Below are 27,094 nucleotides of genomic sequence, written 5' to 3'. Positions count from 1 at the left end.
CATGGGTGCTAAAATTTTAAACCAATCTGCATTGGTAATTGAGTTGTGCAATTTTGAAAGTTGATTCCATATTTCACCTGCAAATTGTTTATTTCGCAGTCATATCAATAGCTGAAGAATCAGTGAAGACTGACCAATTTTGAGCCAAGAAGTGTTTTTAAGATATTGTTTCAAGGAATTCAAAGGATGATTAATCTTACTAGTCTTATAGTAGACCTACATGCCATCGTGAGACGAAGTTGAATATCTGATCAACACAACTATATAGGAACGCAAAAAATAAGATAATGAATCTTTCCACTTAAGGCAATTCATATTACGTTGAAACTGATGTTGTATTTATTATTATAAATGTAAGCTCCTTATTCGTGATTTGTTAGAACCATATCTTGCTCTTTGTACAATAATAAATTAAAAAAAAAAACAAAGGTAAAGTTCTTGCTTATACTTTTTATTGCATAATTACCGTTCCACTAATTATTCACTTCATGAATATGTCTGCTAGTTGAAATTTAATTACAAAAGTTAAAATCGGGCCAACTAGCTACTCCACGCTTCCATTTTAATGAGCTCGAATAGGGATTGACCCCTTCAGCCCGTCGACAAGGATTTCAAAGGCGACCTACATTCGGATTTTTAATTTTACGTAACAAAAAGTTGTTACTCTTGCTTTTATATTCTAGAATTTCGAATCAACACTAAATCTTCTGGATACATACATAATATAATTAAAAGGATTTTTTTTTGTACATAATTTCTATCAGATTATATTTTAGTACATAATTATAAAAACAAACAACGAAATACAAATTCTTTATTTATTTTGAAAAAATCCTATGCTACTTCAAATAGCTACAAAAATACTAGAACACCAAGTTTTTAATGGATATAACTATAACAAGTTTTGAAAATTACTGTTGTAATATTTATGTTTATAAATAAAATTTCAATTAAATCATGAAATATTTTTGGAAATATGGCTTTGTATATTTGTTAGTTAATTTATATATTTCAGTCACTTACTTTGAATTTAAGGGCTAATTCCTATAACTAATTATTACAAACATTCAATTAATGTAAACATTTTTAGTGCGCTTAATAAATATGATAAATGCCAGTGATTTGTTTCTTCGTGGTGTTAGACAGAGTAGATTTTTTAAAAAATTTAACGTCACAAAATCTATATATATTTTTAAGAAATAATGTTTATAGAACAAATTTAAGATATTTGAGTTATAAATGCACCATATTCTACATATTTTCTTTCCATCTGTGAGCAAAATTTTTCAAAATTATTTTACTTTTTTTTTTGGCTAAATATAAAAAGAGCTATGCTTTCTTTTATTTCAAGCTAATTTATTGTAAAATCTTTATCAAAAGAGGTAATCTTCCTACATAATATATAAAATTGTCATAATTGACTACTAAATTTTAAACTTGCTTACTATAAACAGACAATTTAATTTTTTCATAATTATTGTAATTTTTAAATAAAAACTTAGAAAATTCGTCTTAGAGCCATCTTATTAAAAAAAATTTCAGAATAAAATCGCCTTATTTATCATAAGCAATTTTCTTATTTTAACTTACAACTAAGTAATATAAATTGTGCTGCCTTAAACTATCATTATTGTACTAAACATTGAACAATTAATTTAATCACATTTCCCAATTTTACACAAAATATTAAATGTTGTCTAGACATCAAAACAAGAATCAACTTTTAAACAAAAATATAAAATTTGTGTAAAACAAAACTACTTCTACTGTTATTTCTTAAATGTAAATAATAATAAAGCAAGTATAATTCTAAAATATTATCTTATCATAATTGAATTAGGATTAATGGAAGAATCTAGAGCAACAATGCAGGCTATCAGCCTAGTTTAGAAACAAAGGGAATAAAAATAAATATTATCATGCTTTAGCATGTCCAAGCATTGAATTATCTAAAATAATGTAAATAAAATATACTTTATAGGGGGAATATTGTTTAACAATTTAAAGTTTAAGGACTAAAGTTAGTGGAATGTCAGGTTACAAAAAATAAAAATAAATACTGTAGTGGATTGGAGATATGTAAATTTGTATTCAATCTAATCTTAGTCATCCACTGTATCAGTCTTTAGATGTTATTTGTAATCTGTGAACACATATTTATGACATCTTAAAATGCAGTTACTTTTCTGCTTTGTCACATTTTAGTAGATGCTTCAAGGGAGCGCAACAATGGTGCGCGGGCCATATACTAGAATCTATCTTTTGAAGCATGTAGATCCGGGTTGGTGAGGTACTGGAGCTCTTGCAGTTCTTGGAATTTTTCATGGTCTCGAATATGAGCATAATTAGCTGATAAGCACATCAAATAATGTACTAAGCTCAATATTACAAGTAAACATGATACCATTGCCAAAATAAACATAAACTCAGCTTTTTCAACATAGTCCTTACAAAATAGTTTAATTTTATGAGCTTCACAAATTCTCATGTCTTCTTGTTTAACAGAAGATGGGAACATAAAGTCGAATTGAGTGAAATCGATACAGGTAGAGTGTTCAATGTTTTTCGGCTTCGAGCATAGTTTCCAAAATATTGTGAACAAGAATGTTGTTATGACTAAAAAGCCCAATAGGATCAGCCAAACGAATGTCAAAATATAGGTAATAATCATAAAGACTGCGCAAGATATCCTTCCACCGACCCGAGCTCGCCACGCTCTGTACACCTTTTGTCTTGTTGCACCTGTTGTGAGGCACCCTAAGCATAACAACATAAATCCTAGAGCAGCCATACAAGCACTGCCTACGATGAATATCATTTGAAGTGCTTCAATCCATATCAGTCGAAAATGAAAAACTTCGTCAAACATCAAAATTGAAAGCGCTGATCCACGATACATAGTGCCACAAAACACCCCCACGCCCAAACAGCACATTATCGTTGCTATAAGAGTGGCATGAGGAACCCTCGTGAGACATGCTTGACAAGCATCACCCATTATGATTAAAAATCCACTTTTCACTTTCACTTCATAGATAAATACAATATTTGGGGAGTGTAATAAACGGTATTTTCAATTATGTTTAATAGCTTTCGAATGAGTCAAATGTTATGAAACTTGAATGAAAGACAAAGTGCCACAAATACACAGATAACCAAAACAAAATTACAATTATTATTTAAAAAAATGAAAACTATGATTTGATTAAATTATTGTTTTCTTAGTTATTCAGTTTAATTTATTAACATTCGAAAATTTTGTACAAGCTTATATTCAAATTTATTTGGATATGCTTATTTAAATAACTACATGAAAATAAGGCTTATTATACATATATATATAATAAGCCTTATTTTCATGACAATGTATGGTAATAATTAAAATAATAAATGACATAGTGTTATTTATTATTTAAATTATAGCTTCAGACCAATAGGTATCTATTGTTTGAAATAAAGTAATTACGATGTAAAAAGGTTAACTTTGTTATGATCTCAAACACGTTAACATTAAAGAGTTACAGCGTTAAGTTAACCAACGTATTTGATTAAAGTTATTTTGTTCTTATTACACGTATTGACGTCAACAAATATCTTCAGATGTTGTAAATACTATATTATTTTAGAATTTAAATATTATTTGGCTTTCATATTTTGTTCTGTTTATCTATTAAATAAATTGCACAAAAATAATATATAATATAAAACACCAAATTTTTGAGGTGCACCTCAAAAATTTGGTATTTTTTATGATATATTTATAGCAGCTTTACATAAATGATTAGTAATTTATATTATGTAGGTATGTAATTTATGTGTATATTAGCTTTACAGCTATAATTTATTAAGTGCCACGTCAAAATGACAATACTATAGTAACTAATAAGTGACACTATGACAGTGAATGTGAGATTGATAAACATTCAAATGTCTAGTTTTATCTAAAACTCAATTACAATCCAATTGAAAAAAAACTTGTCTTATAATATAATTAAGTTAAAATTGAATTATTTTTAAAAAGGAAGTTAGAGAGAGTGGTATGGTTATAAAGTTTTTGACCGGCCTAAGAAATGGAAACTTTGTACCACCAAACGAGTCAATTAATACAGGAAACTTCTGTATTGTTTCACAAATTAGAATTCGAACCAGATGGGGAGAGAATCGAGAATGATATTCAGTCAAAAATCAATGCTATTAGTGCGTAAGTTACCCTGAAAAATTATCTAAATGAATATTAACAGTTGTTAACAAAAAATTGTATTTCAAGCATATTAAGTAAAAAATAATAATTTAGTTTTATGATACGTTTTACTAACATTCGACTGTTAGTCTTTATTAAATCATATTATTTGTTACATTTCAGAAACTGTGAAAAATTAGATATTTTGGTCTTCAAAACTCCTATTAATCAAAGACCGATGGCTAAAATGAGAGTTGATCAGCTCAAATATGACAATAAACATATACAGGTAAAATATATTATTAAAAAAACAAATTACATAAAATAATATTTTTTAAAGATAGTATAAATTCTAATTTGAAATACCTATTATAAATATTTTCTTTATCAAGTTTTATCATGATGATGACGAATAGTATATATTCTCTGGCTATAATATTATAAACTTGAAGTCTGAGTGAAAATAAAATAGTTATATTAATTTGATAAAATCTCTGTCAACATATATTTAAATTTTATTATTCATTTGGTCACTAAAAGTATAACCAGTAAGTTATTAGCATTAATAAAATCCTTTAACTTCAGTAAGGACCACTATAAGACTTATAAAATAAAAAACTTACTTAAAAACAATATCACTATTTCACAAACATTATGTTTTTATACTTTCAGGCATCATTGATTAATGCCCAGAATAAAAGACGTAGGCGTGAGCAGGAAAAGGCAGAGAGAGAAGAGTTAGTGAGTAGAAGGTTCGGCCATGATCACACGGCTATAACGGTTGATTACTTGGCTCAGGAACAAAATTCTTTGCAGCATTCACATAGAAATGTTGACGAAATGTTACACACAGGTTTGAATCTTTATTGAAAATAACTATTTTATTGAAACATGGTAACTAACTTTTACTGATGGTAGAGCTTTGTGCATGCTCGTCTGGGTAGGTACCACCCACTCATCAGTTGGTGGCGCATTGGATATGTAAGCGATGGTTAACATTTCTTACAATGCCAATATCTATGGGCGTTGGTGACCACTTACCATCAGGTGGCCCATTTGGAATATTAATTCTATATATATATATATATATATATATATATATATATATATATATATATATATATATATATATATTACTTAAATTACCAAGTCCTTTATGTATGGTGAGATTTAACATAATGAGAAGCATAATTTCTAATTACATTTAAAAGATGTTTTTAAAAGCTGGGTAAACTGTTTCTCTGTGGCTACATGCCTGACTCGTGGTTTAGATTGAGACATAATAATCCTAATAAATATGGTGTAATAGGGTAACACTATTTTTATTTAAAAACTTCATGACCACCACAACATGTAATTGGAACAAAAGGTGGACTTAATGCCTGAAGGCATTCTCTACCAGTCAACCTTTAGGCTAAACAGAAATTAGTAATTTATATTATCAACACTACACAGAAATATACATACTTACACATATAATATGCTTCAAATAGATACAGAGGTATATTACATATAATATAGAAATAATAGTGTATTACAGATGTCATAAGACGACAAGAAATAGGATCTTAGAAACTTTCTGACAAAATATGCTCACATATAAAGGTTGAAAATAATCTTAGAAGAATCCTTTCTTATATGTTCGATACTTTGTTTCAAAATCAGACAGCTTGAACGAGGTAAAAATTAGAAACGAAACCAAAAGTATGAATAGGATTTTTAGTAATTATTCAGAGAATTACAAATTTCACACATCTTTGTAATTCTCTGATGGTTTCATCGTCATCTTGCGCTTATGTAAGTTATTGCTATGAAAAATGCGTAGGTGTTTATATGACTAGTTTCTTTTATTGGTGCCGAAATGGCCCAGTATCATTTATAATATGTATAAAGCGAAAGATTTTGTTTGTACTTTTGAACGCTCTAATCGCTTCCAGCGAGAGCCGTATTTGAAAAAATATTGCATTCGATAGTTCAATTCTTGAGAAATTTTATGGATAAAGCAGTTCTTGTGGTTATTTAACAAGATCAAGACCGCGGGTGTATGTGTGACGTGGGAGGAATCGTGCAGAGTAGCTAATGGTATATGAAAGTTGGGCTTGAATGGAGTTATAATAATAATTGAATGGAGTTATAATAATAAATAGTATTCGGCGAAGCACAACGCCTTATTTAACAAATAAAATGAGAAAATCTGTATATATCGAAAGGAATTCTGTCCACCACTATGCAGTAGAGTATTATAGTGGATAAAGCTCTTAATCGATAACCACTAGACAGAAGCCTATAATAAAAATGGAAAGGCTTATGTAAAAAATTGACGTAATTGTGTTACAACTTTTTTTATGTGCCGTATATTCAATTTCCGATTAATAAGATTATTTAAGTTAATACTAAATAAATCAAATCATATTTTTAAAAACTCGCCGTCCATTTAAAACGAAGAATATTTGAAATTGACTATTATTTTTTACAACTATTTTTTATGCGGATATTATATCAAATAAGATTATGTAGGAAAAAGTAAAACATCAATCAGTACCGTTGACCGTTGCATGAACATTGCAATAAACGTTGATAAATCATCTGAATGTTGTTGAGACTTCTTTCTGCAAAACATCAGAAATCCTGCTGAATTTTTTTTAAGTTCCTGCTGTCCTAAGCTGTGCAAACAATTAAAAAAGGATCTATATCAGCCGCTGAAGCCTACTTCGTGCTGTTCATTGAGGTAGCGTGGGGTTATACTTCAATGGCAGAAGGATATACTATATTACGTACTACAAAAAGTTTTTCATTAATAATATATTAATATATATATTTTTAAATACACTATTCCTTTTAAATTATTGTTTCCTCTTTAAATCTACTTTCACGGTTCCAATAATAACTTAGGCAACATTAAAAACACTATTTTTACACAGATTCATAACGAATAAGTACCTTTACTTGTACCTTTCTTTTAAATATGGAACAATGATGTAATTTTTATTGAAATAAGCTAAGGATAATAAATATCATATAAGGTTATGGGTTTATATAAATGACGGAATTTACTAGATAAATACGAACGGAATAATATGGAATAGCTACACTGGCCTCCAAAAAAATCGACCCACCTACATTTTTTGTAAAAAAGCTATCGTATGGTTTTAAACTACCACATTTTTATATTTTTAAGATTGATAATGAAAAAATGCAATTGTAGGATTGTACAAAAACAGAAATAGTGCGCAAAAAATAGGTTTTTAGGTAAATATGTGACAAAACACGAAAACATAAAATTTTACGCAATTTTATTTTTTTGTGTACAAAACGATTATGCCGTTTGTTTTTAAATTTGGGTGCCCAAATCTTACTTTAATAGGGAGTGTTTCCTCCTCTTGACCTAATCACTGCCTGCATACGCCTATTAAGTGACCTGATTAGCTTTTTAATGTCTTCCTGTGGGGTCCGTTGCCATTCTTCAGTTAGGGCAGCTTCCAGTTGATTCAGGGTTTCTGGAATTGGATTTCGTGCTCGAACCGTACGTTTTAGCTGGTCCCAGAGGTGCTCTATCGGGTTTAAGTCCGGACTATTGGCTGGCCACTGCATAACTGGAATTTCGACTTCCCTGAGATAGTCTTTAACAATTCTAGCGAAGTGAGGTCGTGCGTTGTCGTGCATAAGTTGGAAATTGTCCCCAATATATCCAGCGTAAGGCATCACATGAGGCTCCAGAATGTCCGTTATGTAAGTTTCAGCATTAACAGCACGATTACGGAAAAAAACCAGCTCTGTGCGTCCCGTCAAAGAAATACCTCCCCAAAACATTGTAGAGCCTCCACCAAATCGGACTGTTTCTCGAATGCAACACTGAGAGTAGCGTTCTCCTGGCCTTCGCATGACGTTACGTCGTCCATCAGAGCCTACTAGAGACATTCGGCTTTCATCACTGAACAATACTGTCTCCCATTGGTCCAGTGTCCAATCGACGTGCTGCCTAGCAAATTGTAGTCTTGCTTGTCGATGGGATGCTGTGAGTTTTGGTCCTGTTGCTGGCTTGTGAGGGGTTAAGTTTTGCTCTCGAAGTCTTCTTCTTACAGTATTTTCACTCACAGACACTCCACGACTTTCTCGGAGTCTACCTTGAACGTCAACAGCCGAAAGATGTCGGTTTCTTAAAGACGTCAAACCAATAAAACGGTCATCGGTCGGGTTCGTGACACGCCCCCTGCCAGATCCTGGTCTCCGGCGATACTCCCCAGTCTCCAAGTAGCGTTTGTACACTCTTCGCACCTCTGAACGACTTAATTTTAGTATTCTAGCCACATTTCGCTGACTTAACCCCTCATGAATAAGAGCTACGACTTGAGCAGCTTCTGCTTCAGTAGTATCCATTTTTTATGTTTAAACTTATTAAAATTATTGTTTCAACAAAGTTTCATACACTTAATCAATAATAAACATCGAACCGAGATGACTCCGCGTTAAGAACTGGAAATAAACTAACCATGCACTTTGTGCACAAAGTATCGTTTTCTTATCAATACTTTAAAAATATTCCAAATATCCTCAATAACACTTACAACTCCTCCAAATCAATATCAAGTGGGTAATAAAATGTTAAATGTATGTCCCATAAGTAAAACAATCCACCTAGTTCGTCGCATAGTTAAGATAACAACTTTGTAAGTAAAAAAATACGGGTGTGTCGATTTTTTTGGCAGTGTAGTTTTAAAGCAAATATAATGCGAACGTTAATACTGTTATATCAATAGTAGCTATTAATATATGTAGAATTTAATGTTATCCTTATGAATATTACTGAGCGTTACAACAATATTACATATAGCATAGCATAGCAGTTTTCTAGAAATATGTATTTGTAATTGTTTTATGATAATCCGACCGAGTTAGTGGTAATATCAATGAGAAGTTTTCCTTGGCCACGAGTGACATTTGCTTTTAGTTTCATTGCAGTCGATTCACAGAAAACGTTATTAATTTATTAATTATAATTGAATATGATGTAATTATCTAATATTTTTTTTACAATAAGATAATAGGTGGCGTTCTTGTAAATGCTTAATTATAAAAGAAATTACCGTTATTATTCACATAATTAGTACCTAAGTGAACGATTTAATGTTATATACGTATTTACATGGCGCTTCGGTAAATATAAATAATATTAAATAATTATAATACATTTTTATATAAATATTATTAAAAAGCTAATTATTTTACTATATATTTTGTTATATATACTGGCAAGGTCATTACGGTAAGTTAGATAGTTTCGGCATAGTAATGAGATTAAAAATGACGAAATATCAATAAGATTGCCGGTCGACCTCGGTTAATTATTTTAAAATTAATAATTTTATGTACAAAGAAAAAGGTGCTTGGAATATAGAAAAAATATTCTCATATTATTCTAAATAGATGTAGGTATTTTTTAATAATTAAAATGTACATACTGACAAATACATATATGATGAAGTATATCTATCTGTCTGGTTGAATACGAATAACATTTTAATTTAAAATTAGAATTTAATTTATCAGAGAACAATTTGTTCTTATGTCACTTCAACTTAACCTTGCACAGGTTGTAAGAATTAATAATCACATATAATACTTAGATGTTTAAAAATATTTTATTATAGTAAATAATTTATACTGTTTTAGAATCAGTGACCTTTGATCAGACCGTGTTTTCCTTTACCGATTCATTCGATCTTTAAATAATATTTCCACTATGAATTTAATCGATAAATTTTAGAAAATCTAATTTTTTCCATTTTTTTTTAAATATATTGTTTTTTTTTAACAAGGCATAACGACTGTTGTCTGTTTTATTTGTAGGTATATATGTATTTGTTTTTTTAAACGGCTTATGTGTAGACGAGGGTTATAAATAGATAATTATTTCGACTTGATAAGTGCAAATTTTCTTTGAGTATCTCGTTATTATCTAAGGTGTTTTATATATAAGCGATGCTATCCTAATAATTTCATTTGTCAAATTTTCGATACCTTCTGTGACATAAAGCTCCACACTCGCAAGTGCAAGTCATTTAATAACTCTTATTAAGCATATATATTCCATACCAATTTAAAAAACTATGGTAAATAAACAACTTTGACCTTGAATTGATTTAACTAACTAAATACTGAATAATTTACTAAATGATAATTACGGCAATGCATTTCTGTTCGTTCACATACTTGTGCACTATAGTAATATGTCCTGTCTTACAGTTGACTTGAAAATGGCCGCTGTGGGCAAAATCGGACAGGAAAACATAGTACGAAAATACATTAAAAATATATATGTATATATATAATATATATATATATATATATATATATATATATATTGACTGAACCGGTTTGTCCGAAAACGAAAGGTAAATTAAAAAACATGTGTTTAGTAACGTTGTAATTTATTTGATCGGAATTTGACCTTCGTGTCTTAACAAATTTGACTAAGATTTTTTTCTTCACGTCTATGTGTGACTTCAAATTATGCGTATGCGATACTTTAATTTTCTTTTTTTTCACTATAATTATTAGATATATTTTGGGGATCACGAATTAATATATATAGAATAGGCTTTACGTGTGATCGGTACAAAGCTATACAGACATACTCACTGGTTTACGGTTGTGTTTATGTGTAGGAGCTGGTCTTTACAAGGAAACCGCGTATAGATATCTTAAGTTTGATTATTATTTTTGAGATTTTTCTTTTGATTTAACGTCTAGGACTCCAAAAAGAGAACTTGTATAAAATAACTTGTTTTTTTTTTTTAAATATTTCTGTTTGCAACCCACAGGACAAACTTAAGTCGTTCGTATTTCTGCCTCAAAGTCTAATTGTTGCCATAATATGGGCATTAAATATGTTTAAAAACTAAGACAACTTAGGATTCCGTTCATATCCCAACAGCAAGTATTTGTGTTTTTAATGAAAATATAAAATACTAGCGGTTCGTCCCGACTTCGTACGTCTTAAATTCATACAATTTTTCCCATTCCCCCCTTAAAGTTGAAATTCCCAAAAGGATAATCTTAGCGGATATTGTAAATAATTTCCAAATTTTAATGTTCAACCGTATAAATTTTAAAAGTATAGAATTTACAGTTGTTTTAAAAAGCTCGTCTAATTCTTAAAAATATGCTAATTGTAATGCTTAAAAATAATTTATCTACGTTTAAGAAGTTTACGTGACTGTATTTTTTTTTTGTTTCGACTTTTTCTTGTATAATACAGAATATACTATATTATTATTAGAAGAGACTTGTCAGTTGCTATCATCGTGTGTTGTATTTTATCAGTAACGTGCGACTATCAAGCATATGTTCATGTTAAGCGCATGTTTTATTAATATACGTGCTTGTATACCAGTGTGTGTGAAAGCTTTACGTCCCGATCACTATTATCTAAATATATCAATATTTAAAAGAGTTACTACTACATTTCGGCTTTTTACTACTCAATCTTTCATCGTTTTATTATTTTTATTTATTTACACCAAGACAAATACATATACACAATCGTTATATACAAAAGTAGACGAAATTTGTCGTGCTACGAATTAAGAGCGCGTTTAGTTCTACTTGTCTAGAATCAATTTATATATTTAATTAGACTAATGTTATGGTAAAAATGTTTGAAAACAATTTCGTTTCGCTAATTACGTCATTAGTGAACTTAAAAAACAGCACCGAAGGAGAGTTTTGTTTACTTCATTTCCCTCAGGCCAGTTTCGTGTTTTATTATTTTATTAAATTGTTTTAATGATTCGTAACTTGTTTTTTTTTTTAACGAAAAAAGTATTTTTTTTTCTTTAATATTCATGATACAAGTTTTATTTTTTAAAGTTATTTATAATATATGAATAAACGGTTCTCTGAGTCGCATCGACCTCTGGTGATGAGACGGTTTCTCAACACTATAAAGCTGGTTAAGGTCCTTAAATGCTCGATGGTATTGAAGGATGCTTAACGAGAAATAACCTTAATAAATAAATAAATATCTCAGACATTACCAGTGCGATTTGATATTATTTAGGCATAAGTCTGTTTATTGAGAAAACGTTTAGAGCATAGGCTATATAGTTTCCGCTATGCGTATTTAGTCCTCCCGTCGTAAGCGCTAGGCTTACGGTGAGGCTGTGACTATGGCTTGGGGCTAGGTGAGTTCCCTGTACCCGGGAAACCCTCTAGGAATGGTGGCCTGCACAGATGGGCCAGCCGCCGGGGCGTCACGGTACCATGTGTAAGCGATCGCGAATAGACGGAATGGTACCGCTGTTTTTATGAGTATTCCGGTGCACTCAGCGCCAGTGAATTCCACATACCCCTTTATGTGGGGAAAACTCGTAAATGCGTTTTTCCAGAGAGAAAAAAAGCCTAAATAGCTTCATGTTACAATTCGAACGCGCGTGAAACTGAAGGGCAAAGCTAGTAATTAATATAAAGTTATGTTAGTCTTTTTATTTATTTTAATGATATCCGGACAGTATATAAAATAGTTCACGTTACAAAACATTCCATTAACGGTTACACTATATATATACACAAATATATATAATATACGAAACGCATTATAATCATAAAACCGCTTGCGGTCATGTGGCAAGGCCGTGCATGTTAAGCTCGTATTTTAAAATATTATGTGATTTAAATACTGTATACATGGGAATAAAATAAAATGCGCTAATTGTGAACGGGTTGATTTATACGAAGTACGAAATATAATTTATGGACTTACCACATTATGGATTAGTCAAAATGACGTCATTGAACTTGACACTTCACTAGTAACAAAGGTAATTAATCTTTATATCTTTTCTACATTGTCGAGTTAACTACATTTCTTTAATAAAAGTACGACTAATATGGTGTTGATATCAAAACAATGAATCAGATATCAAAGCTGCGCACGAGATCAGCGTACGTCTCGTTCTCACAACACCGTATAAATAATATCATAAAACAAATGCTTAATTATTTGAGTTGAAGTTAGTAAAGTAATAGTAATGTGTTGTGCATTTATGAATATTGAAAGAGTTCACGAATATCTGCGCACATTTAACCAACATTACTATGTCACTAGATTTGGTAATTTTTGTCAAATTGCCTTCCAAACGAGTGACAAATATATAACCTTGAAATATTATATATCGGGGTTAAATATTTATTATGTTTTTAGTGCTATTCGCCTGTGATTTGGTTTCTATTTGAGGTAAAACTATTTGGACAAAAGTGCTTCTTATTTCGACAAATATCATGGGTCTTTTTCCAGTCAATATGAATAGATTTATTTATTTATGTACATACAAACGGCACTATAAATAAGTAATACCTACACATCAAATATAATACGTAAATGAAAATCACTATAATAAATTATTTATCCAAGAATATAATGAACACCAGATCCTTATCTGGACACAATTCTTATAATAAGAGCATCTGAATATTTTTCTGTGACATTTATCAAGAACTCAATTTTGTAGCTTATTAGTTATAATTAATAAAGCTTATTAGGTTTGTGTTTAGTTATGGCGTCTTTCTCGGTAGTGTGACTATATTCGATTTAAAGCAAAATTTAAATCGTTTATACTCCCTGACACTAGGGGATCGATTGACGAATTTGTCTGGCGAAAACGCCAATTTTACGTGGCTAAGCATTGATATGAAAATCGCTTCGACTCGAATCGAGTTTGTCTAAGCGCACGGGTCTTAAAATTTCATGTCGAAATACGGAAATTGCATCTATTAGTATTGATTTATTTACTATACCGTGTGTTGAAGATTCATATCCTGTTGTTTTACAACTTGAGAATATATATAATTTACAAGTTGAGAATTTTGAAATTATTAATTGTTTATATGTATATAAACTTCAAATTACATAAGAAAAATTTCAATCTATGTTTATATTACCTGTTCCGCAAGGCTTCACCCGCGTTGATCGTTACTGCTCCATACAATCGTACCCATAAGTTACCATCTACCATCAATGATAAATTTAATTATTAGATTTAAGTATTAAAACAAAACGGAATAAGTTTTTAAAAATGTTATTTAAAAAAAAGAAACATTACCAATTATTTTAATTTACAGGTTCAAATATTTTGGAGACATTGAGATATAATCGCGAAACACTGAAGGGTGCGCATCGTAGGTTAATAGACTTGGCCAATACGCTGGGGCTCTCCAATGCAACGATATCTCTAATAGAACGAAGAGTGTCTCAGGATAAATACGTACTATTTGGTGGAATGTTCGTCACATTGGCAGTGATTGTACTTGTGATCATATATTTTGTATAATTCGTATAAATATACATATATAATAAAATACATATGTAACAGTAACCGTACAGCGGTTTCTATGGCAACATAGCGATACAAGAATTTGGAAGATACAAGTATTTATACTGTATGTAAGTGTTTATGCTTTTTGAGAAGGAAATATTAAAATATACGTTTCTCTATTATTATTTTGCTTTTAATTAAATTATTCTAAATAATAAGATTATGAATATTAAGTTGAAATTAATGTAGTTAATTCTCATTGAGAATCAATATTATTTTCTACTATTGTTTTGTGAAATAAATATTAATTTATATATACTTTTCAAATTCTTATAATAAAGCTTTCAAATAGTTAAACAATAATTTAAAATAAAACTAGCTGATATTTTGGTATAATTTTCGAATTTAAATAAGGAGAATTCTATAAGTATTCGTTATTAACATTATATGTTTCTTGATATAGAATTGTTTAGTTCAATTTCGTTTATCACTAAGATGGACGGGACACAGTGAGTAAGATCTGAATTAAATCAATCAATCGTAGTATTTAATTGAAATTGAAGATTAGTCAAAACTAACATTACTTTTTGTTATATTAAAAATGCATAATTTACGATATATATTATACTTATATAGAGAAAAACGAATATAATAAGATCTAAAAGCGACAGTTATGTACCATAATGAACTGTTTGTTAACATATATAGTCCCTATGTTGAACTATATTCATCGGCATTATGTTGGTACCTTTATATACTGAATAGATTAATAAGATGAAATTGAGGTCTGTGAAATGAAAAAAATATATCCACTCAATAAAAATAATATATTTAATAAAAAAAAACAATCATATTACTGGAAGCTTTTGTCAATATCGCAGCACGGCATTCCTGGTTCCTCGCGTGGGCAAGAAAATGAAACGTCTTCAGCCCTCGTCCTCGTACATGGCTTATCGGGTGGAGGTTCCGCGCAGGCCTCCAAAGGAGGCATCGGCTTTTGCAGGTAGGCTGCAGCGCGTGCTGCTGCAGGCGAAATCTCCGGCACCTCACGACGTAGATCCCTGATTTTATCGTAGGCATCCGGTTGTAAGCGCATATAGTCGGGAATCTAAAAGTGAATTTTTAATCGTTTTTTATTTATATAGTTAAAAAAATAATTAACACGTCGGCTACTTTTAAAGACTAGACACCGCAGACGATATTTTAGTGCAAATGTGTGTGCACACATGCACTCTCTATCTCCTAAATCTCATAGAAAGGAAAGAGTTCAGACACAGGAGTAACAGCTTTACGTGCTTTTCAAAGTACTTCGGGATTGCATACCTGTAATAATTCCAAACTCCGGGCTGTTACGGTAAACCCGAAACTCTAACAACAGTTTTGGAACCACTACTTGTTCGTTGTTAGTCCGTCAGGATAAATGATTATACACCATAGCATGAAGACGTTCGGACAAATGCAATAGGTGGTCACCTCAGATGATGGCACTGCAAGTTGAGCCATTTTCTAAACAATCAATGTGTTGCTAACTAGGGGATCTAAAATGTTATCTACCTTGTCTTTAATATCACTACCACTTTCTCGAACTCCTCAAACTATTTATGCTTAGCGTCAGAATAACTGACATCCCGGAACACAAATGATAATTACAGTAATTTTTTCATAAAATATAGTTAAATCATATTATATTAAGTACATTCGAAGATATTGGTGACAATATTTACCGCCTTACAATCCACTCCATATGACCCAAGGTATCCTGGTAATTTGGGTTTTATCAAAACTTCTTCATCAGTTGCGTTTTGATCTCGTTCACTTGGTATAATTTCGTACGGGCATATATCTTTAGCCCGACGCTCTGCTCGTTCCGCCGCGTCCTATGATAAATATGAAAAAAATTCAAGAAAATATTTCTCAGAAATACATATTTCATTGGAATATGTGTAGATACTATATTTGTATAGTTTTTAAGTTTTATGTACCTGTTTTTTGTAGCCGCATATATAGAAAATGAAATAAGAAATGTACTTCGAACACAAAATAAACAAACGTTGATAACCACAGGGTAATCCATGTTATTTGTGTTGCAAACAATTACAAAACTAGAAATGAAAACTCGCTAAAATTTTTGCGCCTGTTCTTGTCCGGTCTGGATATTTTCTTTTCGAAAAAGAGTGCGGTAATAATTTTTACTTTGGCTTTCAAAAAGTTATTTAAATGATTCTATATTCAATGAAAGCAATTCAATTTTTAAATATAATAATTTTATAATACAATTTCAAGCATTGCACATGATACCAAATCTATGATTAAAATGTGGTTATAAAACCTTATAAAAGTCATACCGATGGTATTTTTTAAACATACCGTATCCTTATATTTCTCGCAGAAATCTTCGTCTTCATTATAATGTGGTTGTTGGCCAGGGGCATAAGTTATTGGCTTGGTGGGTTCCTGTCGTTCTTCAGGAGCCGGTCCACTGAAGCATACTATTTTCTGATGATCATCACGAGCAGCACTTGATTTGAGGATGCCCTTTAATGGTACCACGTTGTCGCATGTTGGCTTACTGTGAACAGACATTAAGATAAACCATGATATAATGTCATGGCATTGAAATAATATGTAAAATAATTTACGCATCAACGATTTTGTTAACTAAATATTTTTTTAATCTAAATGATTAAGGAGGGTTTCGGCAGCTGTGATTACATTGTATAGCAGTTTTCCTTTTCATTTAAGTTAGGAAGGCTGGCGGCTGAACTTTTCTAACGGTGACCAATAATTTCACGAAAAACAAATAGCAATAGCAATTTCACAAATATCGTTTAACAAAATTATTTATCATAAATTCATGGTTATAATACTTCTGGCTCTATAATTAATTTATTTGTTTTTTAATTAATTACCAGAGGGGAATAACTTATGAGTAGGCGGTGCCCGTACGAGGTTGTAAAAGGTTATATGTGAAATCATAATTACCTCAGTCTCATCATGCGCAAGGAGTCGTCGTAAGAGATGCGGTCTGTGGTCATAGGTGGTGTTGGTGGGCGTGGTGGTGAGGCACTGCCTTCGACCACATCGAGCGAGGTGAGACAGCGCTCCATAGCGCTTGGTTCTGCCACAGCCGCTTGTCCAATCTTCGCCAAACGAGCTCTTGTGTCTGCCGCTTGTTCGTCACGAACTGCCTCCTGTTCATGTTAATATTTTGAACACATAGCATGTTGTTTTAAGGCCCTTTTTAACACCAAAACACTCATTTTTAATTTTAAGACTATAATTAAGGAATAATAAAACTGCAGTACAATTTTTGGTGTGGTACTTTTTTTGTAATGATAAGTGTTTGAAAGTGTCATGAAAGAAAAATAAAGATACACTCATTATCACAAACTTTCATGTTTATAATATTAGTAGGAAATGAGCACATGTAAACATCATTTTTTGCCCGGGTATTTGTCCGGGTTGGAATCCGAAACCTTTGTTTAAGGTTGTCGGCTCCGATTTATAAAAAAAAATGTTTCCGTACAAAATATCTTACCTCAAGTTCATCTTTCAAATTGCCCTCTCTCATGTGATAGTTACGTATATTGTCAATGACTTCCTGCGGGAACTTGTTCGGATTGGCACTCATGTAGCGGTACACAAAGAGATCGCAACCTACTATTTTGAAACGATGCTTGAAGACCGGGACTATTGCGCCTGAATTAAAAATTATACATATATCATGGTTAATACATTTTTTTATGTAAAACAAAAAAAAATCTTGGCGCGCCTTGGGGGTAAAACTGACTGCAGATATGCCGTAACGGCAATCGGCATGACACTATTTTGACGTCATGCTCCTTTCGCTAACTCTGGACTTTTTTTATACGTAAATAGTGTAATACTATATACTTTGTTGCTTTATATTATTATAATAATAAGAAAATGTATTTTAATAACGCTACTATTTATTTATTTTAATCCATATTAATGTATTGTTTTTCCTAAATATATTACTTGAATACTAATATCAATTGCGGTCTCTAACATTTGCGCCCCCATCCTTAAATTTGAATTCATATTTTATTTACCACTGAATTAACTGAAAGTGCTTGAAAATATCATAATTATACTTTAATGAAATATATCGTCAGTGAAACCTGATTATATAATCAGTATATGTCAGTAGCATGTTGCCCTTGGATAGAATAAGAAGACAAACGATAGAACAATTAAAACAAGACCCAGTGTTTTGACCAAAATTTGGACCTTGAATTCAAATTTGAAATAGCTGTTGCAAGACTCTAACATGAATTTCCGTTTTGCTTAATTGATTTTATAATTGACAATTAAGCATTTATTGAAGTAATTTTTAATATAACTTTAAGGCATTTGTACAGCGTTAATCACAAAAAAAAAACACTTTCAAGGCTTTAGTTTAGTGTTAGAATTTTTATTTCAACTAATAATACTAGTAAGGCGTAAGTATTCAGTACATATCTATGGTATCCGCAAAAGCCTTTTCTCCACTTATTGAGAACTTCAATTACAAACGACGAGTTCAGTTCAATTATATCCACTTGGCTACCTCTTCTTCATTAATATATTTAAGAATTCCTTATTAAATAATTTGATTATAATAATTTTAACATTCTGACTGTTTTCTTTTATTTTCTTTGTTTATATTTTATAAAGAAATACATGCCTAGTTAGAAAATTGAAATAACAAAATGTTTTTATCGTTCTTTTTTGTATCTGTTAAACACAAAAATATCAGTAATTACTGTTATTAACAAAATCCATCTGCCTCGTTTGTCTAAAATGATAACAGCTTAATAATCTACCAAGTATAATACACAATATATATATATATATATAATTTTTTATCGAGTAATAGGTACGCCTTATTTATTAAAGTTTTTTCAATCACGATATTTAAATTTATTAATTGCAAAGCGAAGCAATGGCAATATGTTAAGTAATTGCTACAAGTTGAAAATAAGATTATGCTCTAAAAGGCGAGACGAAATGATTTGTGTCCCGACTTCACTCGGGTAAAATTGATATAAAATTACCATCACCCCCATTTCCCTCCTTAAAGTTTAAATTGCCAAAAAATCTTTTTAAGCGGCTTACGTTATATAATACAACAATGTACCAAATTTCAGCTTTTTAGACTCAATGATTTTGAACCGACTACAAAAAAAAGAGTTCTCAATTCGTCCGTATATATATTTGATTTTAAGATATAGATTCAGGCACAACTTTTTTTTTTTATAAATATAGATTTCTAAAATATTCATATTATTGAAAATAAAATGAGACATTTTTAAGTAAATTGTTTTATATTTTGAAAGTAATATTCAATAATTATCTTAATAATAGTCTTCTTTTTTGTTTTAATGGTGTGAATAACTTATTATGGGGAACAAAACTCACATCACACACACTGAAACTGTTTGAAAGAATCATCGCTGCACGCAAAAATGACTGTACCCTTATAACTGAGAACCAATACGGCTTCACGCCTGGCGAATCTACCATCGATGCCATTCAGTTAATTAGAGTTGTGATGGAGAAACATCGTTCAAACAAAGAAAATCTGTATCTCCTGTTCATCGACCTAGAAAAGGCTTTCGATACCCTATCGAAAGCCTTTTCTCCCAGAAATCTAGTTTGGCAGGCTATGAGAGCTCAAAACATCCCGGAATACTATGTGGTACTAATACAAGATATGTACATAAACACCAAAACGCGCGTCAAAAGTCCAGCCGGTCTTGGCGAGCCCTTCCACTTAAATGTAGGAGTACATCAGGGATCTGCCTTGAGCCCATTGCTATTCAACCTGTCCATAGACTACATCACGCGAGGCATACAAAAACCAGCGCCAGAGTGTATTCTTTACGCAGATGATATAGTCCTAGTGGCGAAAAATGCACAAAACCTACAGGAATCACTTAACCGGTGGGTGACACAAATAGAAAACCATGGGCTACGCATTAGTCGAAGTAAGACCGTATATTTTGAGTGTGACTATGGAGGGACAGAAGAGACGGGATGTAATATTTACATAAACAACCGCGCACTAACCAAAGTAGACAACTTCAAATATCTTGGAACTGTGCTTACTACTGATGCAAATATCGATAAGGACGTGGACCACCGCATTAAAACCGCCTGGATAAAATGGAAATCGCTTTCGGGTGTTCTCTGTGACCATAGAATGCCCATTCGTGTAAAGGGAAAAGTGTACAAAACGGTAGTACGCCCATCCATGATCTATGGGGCAGAGTGTTGGACCATCAAAAAGTCACACGAACAACAACTGCATACAAGTGAGATGAAAATGCTTAGATGGGCGGGAGGAATCACCCGGCTAAACAAAGTAAGGAATGAGTATGTCAGGGGATCGTTCAAGGTAACACCAATTGTGGAAAAATTGAAGGAATGTCGACTGCGCTGGTACGGCCATATCCTGAGACGTAACGATGATCATCCTATCAAGAAAGCCTTAAATATCCCGGACCGACCGCGGGGAAGAGGGCAACCGCCCGCAACCTGGTGGTCAAACATACAAAAAGAGGCCCATAAAGAGAATCTGAGTACACAGACAACCCAGAACAGAGCTCTCTGGCGCAGATGTACAAGGAGACCCGACCCCGGCTGAACTGGGAAGAGGGTTAGAACAAAGAAGAAAGAAGAGGCGTGAATAACTTATTAGTGAAAACTCGATTAATTTGTTAAAATTGTGTGTTATCTAAAAAAAGTGTAATTAGTACGCTAAACATACCTTACTTACCAATATAAAATCTTTCTGGTGTGTAGTAGGTCGGAAAGTTAGGGTCAGATTCTGGCGTTTGCAAACGCATCGACTTCAAGAACTTTCCTTCGCGTATTCCTGAATTACGGCGCGGTATTTCTCCAATCTTAATGGTACCGTCTGCGAGACTGTAAGAGAGGACGAACTGACGGTCTTTGTCCTCTGGGTGTATCCAGTCCAGCTCACAGAGGTAGCGTAGGTACTGAATGAAACATAAAATTTATCTGATAATATAAAATATCAGTTTCATTTGCCTCTTTAAATTTATAGTAGGTAAGTTTACGACAATTTTTGATGTGACCTACACACTTCTCTTCGATAACACATACATAAATAACCTACAACCAAAAAATAAACGAATTATTCAAATATTATTTAGATTCAATACGTCCTGAAACAATGTGATAACAATATTATATTTCATCAATCAGATAAGCACAGTTATATATTGAATCGGAAAGACCAAGCCGAAATATTTCCATTTATATTATTCATGTACAAATTTATTTCTGATTTATAATCATACTGTAAAAGCCAATATTTTCTCTTCGTATAAATAACAGTTAAATTTTAATCGCTCTGGCAATGCTTCAGATCGGAAGAACTTTATATACAGGGTTACAGGGTAATATGTCACGATCCTTTTAAAGGGTTATAGTTCAGGACAATAGCTATCAAATGACCCCCAAAATGCTTATGCAAAAGTGTATCGTTTTCGAGTTATTAATTTTTTAATATTTTTTTTATTTAAAGGATGTTTAAGATTCTAAAATTCAATAAAAAAAAAATCAACGTATTTTCCCTATTTTTTTTTGTATTTCTTGCTAGGGTACATCCTAGTTAATAATAACCAGTTATAAAACAAAAACAATCTTCAAGCATTTTTAAATTACAGATCCAAAACTGTACAACTTTTCGATTTTTAATTTTGATTCTTTAAGATACTCGCAATTTTTTTGTAAAAATCACTATGGCTCTTATCGTGCGGATCATTTTAAAAACATCTGCGTTTCCTTAGCTATCCATCGGTACATAAAAAGTACAGTAACAATCATAAACTCAGGAGAAAATTAGATAACAAAGAGACCAGGTAGGAAATTCTAAGAAATGCTATTGTTAAGAAATTAAATCTGGATCAAAGACAAAAGGACCTCAATGCAAAGTAGTTAAAGATTATTTTTAATAGGGGTAATAGGTAAAAAAGGAGAGATAAACCAGAGCTGTCATTGCAATTTTGAATTTAAATCAAAAACAAAATACTTAATCTTTTTAGTTACTCCATACTTTCGAAATTACACTGTTTATTATTCATAATTCGTGTTCAAAATGAGATCCCCTATTTCGTATACAAATACGCATTCTTTTTCTTAATTCACTTTTTACTACAACACTACTCAAGCTATGTCGAATAGAATTTGCAGCATTCATTATTCTTGTTTTGAGTTCTTCAATTGTTTGTACTGGTGAAACATCATAAACCAGGCTTTTCATATGCCCCCAGACATAATAGTCCATCGGAGTCAAATCTGGACTTCTCGCTGGCCATGGGATTGGTCCTCCTCTGCCAATCCATCTATTACGATAATTGCTGTCTAGCCACTGTCTTACGGACATTCGAAAGTGTGCGGGGCAACCATCATGCTGGAATATCATTCTCTGCCTAAGTTTCAGCGAAACATTTTCGAGTAACTCATGCAGGATTTCTCTAAGCAAGCTTTCATAACTTTCACCATTTAAGTTATCAGGTAGGAAATGTGGCCCAATAAGATTATCATTGATAATCCCCATCCAGACGTTTACCGAGAAACGTCTTTGGGAACCGCTTAATCGCTTTTTGTGAGGGTTTCCCTGTTCTTTTTGAGACCAATATCGAATATTGTGGTAGTTAATAATACCATCTTTGTCAAACTTTGACTCGTCTGTCCATAAAATTTTTCTCAAAAAATTGGGATTTTCTGCATCACAGTGTAGCATAAATCGGCAAAAATCTAAACGTCTTGCAAGACGGATCCTGCAGGATCTCCTTCTTCAATCACGTGTACGGGTGTGTAATGATAGGGATACAATCCAGCCGCGTGGACAGTAAACCAGACTCTCCATTGAGATACGCCCAGTCGGTTTGCCACAATATTGGTGGAAACTGTAGGGTCCTCTCGAAAATGACGAATAATTACATCTTCTTCATCTGGAGAACGGACACGAGGGCGTCCGGAATCAGATTGTCTCCTTTGCACGCGACCAGTTTCTCTAATTCGACGATACACACCAATAAAGACACTATTGTCAGGTGTCCGGCGATTCGGAAATCGACGATTATACTCACGACGAGCAGCTGCGGCGTCACCGTTACAATATCCATAGCAAAATAAGATGTCAGCGTATTCCTCATTAGAGTACGGACGACGAGAAGAATTTTGTTCTGCAGCCATAATAGTCCTTTTTACGCGCCAAGTTATCATAAACACAAATCACAAATTCCTTTTAGCTAGCCGAGTCACGAAGTTGTAAGAAACAGAGTCCAGTAAACGAAGCGGTTTTTTTCAAAAATTTAAGAGATCAATATTCACTAAAGCGCGTCCACACTATACGAGCAGTGCTAGTACAGTGAGTATTATGTACCCCGACAAGGTTTTATTACTCTTATTCCTAAAAGAAATGAGATAAAAGGAAATTAGAAAAAATGACAGTAAATTCAAAGGAATTGATAATAGTATTCCACAAACAGCTCTGGTTTATCTCTCCTTTTTTACCTATTACCCCTATTAAAAATAATCTTTAACTACTTTGCATTGAGGTCCTTTTGTCTTTGATCCAGATTTAATTTCTTAACAATAGCATTTCTTAGAATTTCCTACCTGGTCTCTTTGTTATCTAATTTTCTCCTGAGTTTATGATTGTTACTGTACTTTTTATGTACCGATGGATAGCTAAGGAAACGCAGATGTTTTTAAAATGATCCGCACGATAAGAGCCATAGTGATTTTTACAAAAAAATTGCGAGTATCTTAAAGAATCAAAATTAAAAATCGAAAAGTTGTACAGTTTTGGATCTGTAATTTAAAAATGCTTGAAGATTGTTTTTGTTTTATAACTGGTTATTATTAACTAGGATGTACCCTAGCAAGAAATACAAAAAAAAATAGGGAAAATACGTTGATTTTTTTTTTATTGAATTTTAGAATCTTAAACATCCTTTAAATAAAAAAAATATTAAAAAATTAATAACTCGAAAACGATACACTTTTGCATAAGCATTTTGGGGGTCATTTGATAGCTATTGTCCTGAACTATAACCCTTTAAAAGGATCGTGACATATTACCCTGTAACCCTGTATATATTGTTCAAATTTTCTAATGAAATTTATATATACGTAAACGCTATATAGCAAAATCTGTATAAAGCGTTTTTATTATTATATATATATCTAACAACTAGGTTACAAATAAAAAGTAAATTAAACTATCTGTTACGAGTGATGTTTACATTTTTACAATTATAGTTACAATTACAACGTTAGAATTGAGATTTTCGAAAAGAAAATAAATTCAAAATAAAAAAGAAGAAAATATTTAAAAGCACCAAGAGATTTTAGAATTGCATTCGAAACGTAGTTAGCTACCCGCTGGCGAGGTAAAATGTCGCAGCTGAGAATATTTCATCATGTACAAGCAATTATGCGAGATTTTATAACATCCTAGTTGTTTCAGATATTGTGTTTATAGAGACAAGGCATGAAATAATTGTATTCAGAAATGGATTATAGTTTCGAGTTTAGCGTCTGACTACGCTCGGATAACTCGACTTCACGTGTACCTAAATTAAACTTTGTATTGATGTTAGAAACTTCAATTCGCAACAGATGTACTCGAGTAAATTCATAATAAAGAACAATTTAAGCGTTAAATTGCTACAATTTATATTATGTTTAATAAAAAAAATGTTTTAAGCATTAACGACCTTACCTACTTATAAACGTTGATTAGCGGATGGCTTACACAATGTTGACTTTTTCTTTCGAATGTCAAACCAATAATAACTGAAAGAGCGGAATCCGTTTTTAACTGCACAGCCGCTAACAACGATTATAAGTCAGGCCGTATGAGTATGTGTTCATAGATTATTAGATATTTTCTAGCTAAACGATAAGGCTGAAATGCGGTGCAGTGACTCTAAATTTGTTATTAATCAATAACCCTAATGACTCTCGCGCCATACAATGCCAAAAACTTTCACCCAAGACTAACAAAATTTTTACAATCAAATATAGTATAGGAATGCATACGAGACAATAAAAAAAAGTCATTCATCACCATTTTTGATAAAACATTCTCTTAATATTAGCAATTACTATGAAATATATTTAAAATATATTATTAAAATATTGCTTATTGCTTACTTTGTTAGCATTCAGGTTGTATTTGATGACGTCTTTGTGTGGAGCCTTTGGTGTCAGGCCGTAGCAGGACTGCAACGTGTCCTCCGGAGTGCCGATACCAATGTGAGGAGGAATACTCTATAAAAAGAAATCTTACGCCAGTCAAATTTTAATTACTATATAAACCTACATACATACCACTGGTGGTAGGGCTTTGTGCAAGCTCGTCTGGGTAGGTACCACCCACTCATCAGATATTCTACCGCAAAACAGCAATACTTGATATTGTTGTGTTCCGGTTTGAAGGGTGAGTGAGCCAGTGTAATTACAGGCACAAGGGACATAAAATCTTAGTTCCCAAGGTTGGTGGCGCATTGGATATGTAAGCGATGGTTGACATTTCTTACAATGCCAATGTCTAAGAGCGTTGGTGACCACTTACCATCAGGTGGCCCATATGCTCGTCCACCTTCCTATTCTATAAAAAAAAAAAAAACCAATCTACATTGCTCCAGTGCTCATCAAAATTTTTTTATTGAAGTCGTATAACTACGGGAATATTTCTGATTTATCGAAAGCCTTTGATAGCGTGCAAGAAATATTAGTCAGAGTCAACTTTCACAGTATATTAATCTGTTTTTTTTTAAAAGAGTTTTTTTTTAGAAATCCGCCCTCTATGCAAACATTAACATTGAAAAGCCTAATATTTTTTAAAAAGTATTTAATTCTTTAATTATGGTCTCCATACACTAAAGTCATTAATAAAGACATAGCAGTAATTAATAAAAAATGTCACGCGTTTAAGTGAACTGAAGTAAAAACGGTTATTAGATCTAATGTCAACTTACCTTGGGAAACTCTTTCTTAGTCTCATGATGAACCTCAATGCGTGGGGGCTGTTCAATGTTCAGCATTGTCCTGAACAATAACATTGTGTTATGAAACTATGCTAAAGCATGCGACACTATGTCAAGAACAAAGTTAGAAACTTCTCTACGACTGGTTCAATTCGTGGAGCGCATTCTATTGTTAGCGACATGATAACTACTTACAATTTATTTCAATATGAAAAAAATACAGATTAGAATTCATTTTCATGAAATATTTAATTAATTCAAAAAATTAACTTAAATAAGTAGTCAAGCTAAGTTAGTTATAATATGCATCCAATTTTCGCTTGCTTGGACTAAGATGCCAGTAATCTTTGGGTAGTGATTTTTTAAATACCAGATTATAAATTTGGACTAGTTTTAGGGTTAGATGGTATGGGTATGTTTTGGTGAATAAAAATAGCCATTGCGCTTTCGAAAACTATTCGTCATTCCCGTGTGATTTATATACATATAATAAATAATAATAATAATAATGTCCTCTAGACCGATTTTGGCCATGGCGGCCAATCTTAAGAGAGATTAGCCAACTA

The 27,094-nt window shown here is 32.0% G+C and overlaps 4 protein-coding genes across 4 annotated transcripts in view; 1 reads left to right on the top strand and 3 right to left on the bottom strand.

Moving 5' to 3' along the window:
- The window catches only part of LOC126778597 (multiple C2 and transmembrane domain-containing protein-like), a 59,468-nt gene extending 46,340 nt beyond the window's left edge, over nucleotides 1-13,128 (bottom strand). The window contains exon 1 of the mRNA XM_050502294.1: nucleotides 12,942-13,128. Within this exon, the coding sequence (XP_050358251.1) occupies nucleotides 12,942-12,946 (5 nt within the window). The 5' untranslated portion in view covers nucleotides 12,947-13,128. The remainder of the gene's footprint in view (nucleotides 1-12,941) is intronic.
- LOC126778834 (neuronal membrane glycoprotein M6-b) lies at nucleotides 431-3,128 on the bottom strand. Its single transcript, XM_050502537.1, has one exon. The coding sequence runs from the start codon at nucleotides 2,996-2,998 to the stop codon at nucleotides 2,249-2,251; it is 750 nt and encodes a 249-aa protein (XP_050358494.1). The 5' UTR covers nucleotides 2,999-3,128; the 3' UTR covers nucleotides 431-2,248.
- Nucleotides 3,895-14,678, top strand: LOC126778860 (probable Golgi SNAP receptor complex member 2). Its single transcript, XM_050502590.1, has 4 exons — nucleotides 3,895-4,201; nucleotides 4,364-4,469; nucleotides 4,853-5,033; nucleotides 14,300-14,678. The coding sequence occupies exons 1-4, from the start codon at nucleotides 4,071-4,073 to the stop codon at nucleotides 14,506-14,508; spliced, it is 627 nt and encodes a 208-aa protein (XP_050358547.1). The 5' UTR covers nucleotides 3,895-4,070; the 3' UTR covers nucleotides 14,509-14,678.
- A 623-nt stretch (nucleotides 14,679-15,301) lies between these two features.
- The window catches only part of LOC126778590 (EF-hand domain-containing protein 1-like), a 34,863-nt gene continuing 23,070 nt past the window's right edge, over nucleotides 15,302-27,094 (bottom strand). Inside the window, exons 6-13 of the mRNA XM_050502272.1 lie at nucleotides 26,520-26,589; nucleotides 25,693-25,809; nucleotides 21,275-21,497; nucleotides 18,032-18,192; nucleotides 17,476-17,684; nucleotides 16,861-17,062; nucleotides 16,218-16,370; nucleotides 15,302-15,601 (exon numbers count right to left, since the gene is read on the bottom strand). Coding sequence (XP_050358229.1) covers nucleotides 15,347-15,601; nucleotides 16,218-16,370; nucleotides 16,861-17,062; nucleotides 17,476-17,684; nucleotides 18,032-18,192; nucleotides 21,275-21,497; nucleotides 25,693-25,809; nucleotides 26,520-26,589 — 1,390 coding nt within the window. The 3' untranslated portion in view covers nucleotides 15,302-15,346. The remainder of the gene's footprint in view (nucleotides 15,602-16,217; nucleotides 16,371-16,860; nucleotides 17,063-17,475; nucleotides 17,685-18,031; nucleotides 18,193-21,274; nucleotides 21,498-25,692; nucleotides 25,810-26,519; nucleotides 26,590-27,094) is intronic.

The sequence above is a fragment of the Nymphalis io genome, chromosome 2 (assembly GCF_905147045.1).
Source record: "Nymphalis io chromosome 2, ilAglIoxx1.1, whole genome shotgun sequence".
NCBI lineage: Eukaryota > Metazoa > Arthropoda > Insecta > Lepidoptera > Nymphalidae > Nymphalis > Nymphalis io.
Note: the sequence above shows the minus strand (reverse complement) of the source record. Positions and strands in the feature narration are given on the sequence as shown.

Excerpts from the sequence above, each read along its gene's own strand:
- LOC126778834 (XM_050502537.1), bottom strand. The coding sequence starts at position 2,998 with ATGGGTGATGCTTGTCAAGCATGTCTCACGAGGGTTCCTCATGCCACT.
- LOC126778860 (XM_050502590.1), top strand. The coding sequence starts at position 4,071 with ATGGAAACTTTGTACCACCAAACGAGTCAATTAATACAGGAAACTTCT. Across the intron at positions 4,202-4,363 it reads AAAATCAATGCTATTAGTGC|AAACTGTGAAAAATTAGATA; the intron begins GTAAGTTACCCT and ends GTTACATTTCAG. Across the intron at positions 5,034-14,299 it reads TGACGAAATGTTACACACAG|GTTCAAATATTTTGGAGACA; the intron begins GTTTGAATCTTT and ends TTTAATTTACAG.